At 71.3% G+C, this 6418-nt stretch overlaps 1 protein-coding gene across 1 annotated transcript; it reads right to left on the reverse strand.

Annotated features, from left to right (window-relative positions):
- Nucleotides 1-577: 577 nt before the first annotated feature.
- Nucleotides 578-6050, reverse strand: LOC113409211 (arf-GAP with coiled-coil, ANK repeat and PH domain-containing protein 1-like; the record flags this gene model as incomplete). The annotated part of the gene is made up of 10 exons (XM_026662884.2): nucleotides 578-750; nucleotides 1021-1115; nucleotides 1352-1421; nucleotides 1822-2027; nucleotides 2775-2886; nucleotides 3088-3188; nucleotides 3404-3455; nucleotides 3675-3787; nucleotides 4544-4618; nucleotides 5955-6050. Coding segments are annotated over 10 exons (1093 nt in total), but the record flags the coding sequence as incomplete, so codon positions are not given.
- Between the last annotated feature and the right edge of the window lie 368 nt (nucleotides 6051-6418).

The raw sequence follows: 6418 nt of genomic DNA on the forward strand, positions 1-6418 counted from the left end.
CCACACGTCCCCCCCACCCAGCCACACATCCCCCCACAGCCACACGTCCCCCCCCAGTAGCGTAGCTAGCGGGGTGCAGGGGAAGCAGCCGCTTCCCCCGCCTTTCCAAAAGCAGCCGGAGAAGCGGGGAGGGGGGGGGGGGCGGCATGCAGCCTGCAGCCGCAGCCGGAGGAGCAGGGGCGGGCCACGGGGGTGGCACGGCAGGGCCGGAGGAGCCATGGGGGGGAGGGGCGGTGCGGCCGGAGGAGGAGCCAAGGGGGGGCGCCTTTTTTATGTTTGCTCCCCCTCCTCTTAGAAGCTGGCTAAGCCACTGGTCCCCCCCACCCACACGTCCCCCACAGCCACACGTCCCCCCCCGCCGAGCCACACTGCCCCCCATGGACACACATCCCCCCCACCCAGCCACACCACTGCCCCCCAAAGCCACACGTCCCCCCCACCCAGCCCCTCACAGTCCCATAGCCCGCCACAGCCACACATGCCCCCCCACCCAGCCACACGTCCCCCCAACCCAGCCACACCGCCCACCCTGAGCCCTACACTCCCCCCACGGGATCCCCCCTCCCCCATCAGGTACCTGCAGCCCGGCTAATGCTAATGCTGCCCGGTTTGGGCTTGAGGGGGGGTCGGGGGAGCCGGTCCCGGTCGGGGGGGCCCCGGCGCCCCACCCGGCTCAGCCGTGCCTCTGGCAACTTGGTGATGAATTTCTTCTCCACGTATTTGGCCCGGATCCAGCTCTCCTTCTCCGCCCTGTTGGGGGAGCCCAGGGAGGGGGTGAGATGGGGCAGCCGCCCCTGGTCGGGGGGGGGCACACAGCCTTGTGCGGGGGGGTTGTGGACGTGGGGGGGTCTCACCATGAGCAGCCAGGCTAGGGGAGGGGTCAGGGGGGCGCTGGGGAGGGAGGCGGGTGAGGGCAGGGCCAGGGGGCCTCACTGGGAGCTGCCGAGCTGGGGGAGGGGCACGGGGGAGGGGCTGGAGGGTTCAGGGGGGTGCTGGGGCGAGGGCCGGGGGGGGCCTCACCGGGAGCAGCCGGGTTGGGGTCTCTTGACGGTCATCTCGTCCACACGCGCCTCGTAGATGCGGTTCAGGGCTCCGTTCCCCAGTTCGCACATCAGCTGGGGGGGGTGGGAAGGGACACATGGGGGGCCAGTCATAATCCAGATGTTGACGCCTCCCTCCCCCCCAGCCCTGACCCCCCATTCACGGGGGGCCCCGGCCCAGCGACCGGACCCCGTGACCCACCAATGTGCAGGGGTCGACGACTCCCTAGGTAAATAGCCCCCTCCCCTGCCCCCCCCTTAAACCCACACCCCACGGCCCCTCTTGAGTGATTCCCTCCCCCCATCGCTACCTTGACGAGCTCCGGCTCCCAGGAGTCGAGCGTCAGGGAGCGAACCTTGGAGAAATGGACCCCCAGGCTCCTGCGACAGAGAACGGGGGGGTGGGGTCAGCCAGGGGGGCTCAGAGGGGACCCCCCTGGCTGCCCTCCAATGCCCATGGGCACCGGAGCTCTTGATGGCCAGGCTGGGGGGGGGAGGGGGAGATCAGGGGGCGGGGGTGGGGGCGCGGTACCGGTGGATGCAGGGGGAGAGGGGCAGGGGGAGATCGGGGGTAGTGGGGGGATGGGGGTGCAGTGAAGGGCCAAGGGGGTCTCAGGGGGCCAGGAGTGCTATGGGCGGGCAGGGGGGTACCGGGGGGTACAGGGGGGGTTTAGGGGGTACCAGTGAATGCTGGAGCACTCGATGCACAGCGTGATGCCCAGGCGGGGGGAGCAGGGGGAGATTGGGGTTCGGGAGGGCAGTGGGGGGCTCAGGGGGGTACCGGTGGATGCCGGAGCACTCGATGCACAGCGTGATGCCCAGGTTGATGCTGGCCCACTCGGGCGCGGGCTCCCGGCAGTCACAGCACTGTGCGTTCCCCTCCAGCCGCTGCACCTGGTCCAGCACCCGCTTGTCCCCGCCCGCCCGCGGGCTCCGGCCCGACGCCTCCAGGGTGCCAGCCACCAGCGAGGCTGGGCGCTCCGGGTGCTGGGGGGGGGGCGGCAGGGTTAGGGGGCTGCTTGGGCCATTCGCTCTCCACCCGCAGCCCCCCCTTCCCCCACGGTGCACCCCCTTCCCACAGCCCCCTGTTCCTTCCCCCACAGCGCCCCCCGTTCTCCCACGGTGCCGCCCGCTCCGCACCCACAGCCCCCTGTTCCCCCATGGTGACCCCCTACCCCCACAGCACCCCCCTTCACCCATGGCACCCCCCACTCCCCACCCGCAGTCCCCCCCAGACCAGATAAGGGATCTCCAGCTGCCTCTGGTTGAAGGCGGAGGCCATGGCGGGAGTGGGAGGGTCCCCGTGGGGGTCCATACCAGGCTGGGGGGCTCGGCCCCCCCTGGCTGGAGGCAGAGAGGATGGGGGTCTCCGGGGGGTCCATACCAGGCCGGGGGGCTCAACCCGCCCCTGGCTGGAGGCGGAGAGGATGGGGGGTCCCCGGGGGGGTCTGTACCTGGCCGGGGGGCTCAACCCGCCCCTGGCTGGAGGCGGAGGGGATCGGGGGGTCCCTGGGGGGTCCGTACCTGGCCGGGGGGCTCGGCCCGCCCCTGGCTGGAAGCGGAGGGGATCGGGGGGTCCCGGGGGGGTCCGTACCTGGCCGGGGGGCTCGGCCCGCCCCTGGCTGGAAGCGGAGGGGATCGGGGGGTCCCTGGGGGGTCCGTACCTGGCCGGGGGGCTCGGCCCGCCCCTGGCTGGAAGCGGAGGGGATCGGGGGGTCCCGGGGGGGTCCGTACCTGGCCGGGGGGCTCGGCCCGCCCCTCGCTGAAGGCCGAGGCGATGCTGTTCTGCACGGCCGTCAGCCAGGCCTGCTGGTGTCTGTCCGAGTCGGCCTGCAGCAGGCAGCTCCTGGGGGAGGGAAACACGGGGCGTTGGGGGGGCTCCATGAGGCCCCCTCCCCCCAGCCAGAGGGAGGGCGGGAGGCCCGGCTTGAGCAGGGGGAGAGGAAGCGGGTGATGGGGGGGGGCTGGGGAGGAGCAGCGGGGGAGGGGCAGGGGCTTGGCACTGATGTGGGGGGCACAGGGGGGCCGCGGGAGGGGCAGGACTCACTTGGAGGGGGACACGACTTCGAAGCAGAAGCGCCGCTCGTGGTCGGGGCAGGGTTTGACGGTGCAGAGCCGCAGATCTTCCACCACCACCGTCAGCGCGTCCTGGGGGGGGGCAGAGAGATGGCACCCCATAGCCCCCCAAAACCTTGCCTCCGGGAGGGCAGAGAGCAAAGCCCCCCCTCAACACCCCCAAGAACCCTGAGACCAGCCCCCTCCCCACTACAGAGAGATAGTACCCCAAACTAACCCCTGGCCGGGCCCCATCCCCCCCACTCCTGGGGGGCCCCCCAAGCCCACCCCCAAAGGCCCTCACTCACCTTGGCCCGTTTCTGATACACCAGCTGATTGCTCTGGATGGAGAACCAGCGCCTGGCGGAGAGCGGGGGGGCTGTCAGTGGGGGGAAAGGGGTTCGGGGCACACAGCCCCCCATCGGGGGGAGGAGTGCCATAAGGGGGAGGGGAAGGAGGTGGGTTTGGGGGTGCACATGTGGGTCTCCGGGCCCCCCGGACAGATGCGGATGCTCATGGGGGACAGGGGAATTGGGGGGGCGTGGGGGGAACTGGGGGGACAAAGGGAGGGTCTCTGACCTGCTCCATGTCTTGAAGGCATTGCTGGCTCGCTTGTAGAGGTACCCCTCCATCACCACCCCGTCCGGCGCCTCCCCGCGCCCCTCCAGCACCGCCTCGTCCTGGGACAGGTCCTGGCGGGGGGCAGGGCCGTCACGGGGGGGGGGCATGGCCCCGCCCGCCCCCCTCCACAGCCCTGCCCTGCCCTGCCCTGCCCTGCCCTCGCCCCGGGGCTCCGCCCCCAGCCACAGCCCCGCCTCCACCCCCAGGGTCCCGCCCCCGCTCTCCCAGCTGCAGCCCCGCCCCCACTGCACCAAGCCCCGCCCCCACCCCCAGGGTCCCGCCTTCCCAGGGCCCCATGCCCCAGGCCCTCCCTGAAGCAGAACTGCCCATACACCACCAGCCCCAGCCAGTCTCCCCCTCCCATGACCCCGCCCCCACCCCGCTAGCCCCGCCTCCACCCCACCAGCCGCAGCCCCGCCCCCAGCCCGCCAGCCCCGCCTCCAACCCATCAGCCTCAGCCCCACCTCCACCCCACCGAGCCCCGCCTCCACCCCGCCAGCCACCGCCTTGCTCCCCTACCCCAGCATCGCCCCCACCCACCCCAGACCTCGCCTCATCAGCCGCTGCCCCCCTCGCCCCATAGCCAGCCCTGCTCCCCGCCCACAACCCCCCAGGGCTCACCTCCCCCATACCTAGCCCCCACCCCAGTATATTCCCCCAGCCACGCCCTCTTTGGCCCAGGCCCCACCCCTCCATACGTTAGCCACACACCCTGCCCATAGGCTCCTCCCACTGCACCCCGTAGCTGTCTCTCCCCAGAAGGCCCCGCCCATACCCACCCACCAGAGGCCCTCTCCCGTGACACCTGCCCCCAGCTCCCCCCCCACCTTCTGTTTGATCATGGCGTGTCTCTGCTCCATGTCCCGCTTCTCCCGCGCCGACTCCAGGACCAGCTGGTGCAGCTGCGGGGGGCAAAGGACGGCGGGTGAACACCCCAGATACCCCCCGCCCCGGCCATGCACGGGGCTGGGAGACCGGACGCCTGGATTCTCTGCCTGGCTCTGGGAGGGGCGCAAGGACTGGTGGGTCAGAGCGGTGGGGCTGGGAGCCAGGACTCCTGGGTTCTCTCCCTGGCTCTGGGAGGAGATTGGGGGCTGGTGGGTTAGAGCAGGGGGGCTGGGAGCCAGGACTCCTGAGTTCTCTCCCCGGCTCTGGGAGGGGAGTGGGGGCTGGTGGGTTAGAGCGGGGGGGCTGGGAGCCAGGACTCCTGGGTTCTCTCCCCGGCTCTGGGAGGGGAGTGGGGGCTGGTGGGTTAGAGCAGGGGGGGCTGGGAGCCTGGACGCCTGGGTTCTCTCTCCAGCTCTGGGAGGGGAGTGGAGGCTGGTGGGTTAGAGCAGGAGGGGCCGGGAGCCAGGACTCCTGGGTTCTCGCCCCACAGCTTCTGCGCCTGGCATTTGAGCTCTGTTGATTTTTCCACACACGCCCACACCCCCCTTAACATCTGGGCTGGGAGGGGACCAAGCCTGCATCCCCCAACCACCACCGCCCGAGCAGGAACCCCCCCAAGTCGGAGGGGGGGGGGGTCAGAGGTCACAGAGCAGGAAACCTGAAGTGAAAACAGGAAGCTGCCGAGCGAGTGTCAAACTTGGCAGCTGCTGTAGTTGGTTATGGGGGGGGGGGGTGTGAAATCTCCCAGGTGAACACCTCCCCCCCACAGCTGCTAGATCCAGGGGGGTCTGATCCCCCATAGGCCCCATTACATGCCCACCATGCAGCCTATGACCTCCCACCAACAGCCCACCCCCCGACACTGTATCCGCCCCCCCACTAACCCACCAGCCCACTCTCCCCTCCCAGAGCCAGGGAGAGAACCCAGGAGTCCTGGCTCCCAGCCCCTCTGCTCTAACCACCAGCCCCCACTCCCCTCCCAGAGCCGGGGAGAGAACTCAGGAGTCCTGGCTCCCAGCCCCCCTGCTCTAACCCACCAGCCCCCAATCTCCTCCCAGAGCCGGGGAGAGAACCCAGGAGTCCCGCACCCACCTGGCCGAGGTGGGCCTGGAGGCCGTGGACGCAGGCTCCCCGGGGCGGGGGCCTGTTCTCTGGGCAGAGGAGCCCCCGGGCCCCGCGCCGCCGGCTGGGATGTGAGCACCGGCATCCTGTCTGCTGCATGGCCCCCGGTGGGAAGTCACCACCCCCCCTTGGCCCCGCCCTCCCTGGCCCCCTCCGGCCCTGCCCCCGCCCCCCCCGTATCCCTCTGCCCCCCCCACACCCCGGTCCCCCCTGCCCAGGTCCCCCCACCTGGGCGGCCAGTTCCCGGCGATATTTCTCCAGCTGCTGCGTCAGCCGGTGCCCCTGCTCCAGGCAGCAGGCCTGGGCCTCCATCAGCGCCAGCATCTGGGGGGCAGACGGGGGGGTCACAGCCTGGCAACGCACTGCCCCCCCGTTCCCCATCCCACAGCCCCCTGTCCTGCCCCCTCAGTCCCCCATCGCACAGCCCCCCTTCCTGCCCCTCCGCACTGCCCCCCATTCTGAACCCCCCACCCCACAGCCCCCCCGTACTGCCCCCTGTTCCCTATCCCACAGCCCCACTTCCTGCCCCTTCGCACTGCCCCCACGAACCCCCATCCCACAGCCCCCCCGAGCCATCCCCCAGCCCCTCTTCCTGCCCCCCAGCCCCCATCCCAAAGCCCCCCATCCTGCCCCTTCGCACTGTCCCCACGAACCCCCACCCCACAGCCCCCCTTCCTGCCCCTCCGCACTGC

Source organism: Terrapene carolina, unplaced genomic scaffold (genome assembly GCF_002925995.2).
Source record: "Terrapene carolina triunguis isolate 2854851 unplaced genomic scaffold, T_m_triunguis-2.0 Scaffold31096, whole genome shotgun sequence".
NCBI lineage: Eukaryota > Metazoa > Chordata > Testudines > Emydidae > Terrapene > Terrapene triunguis.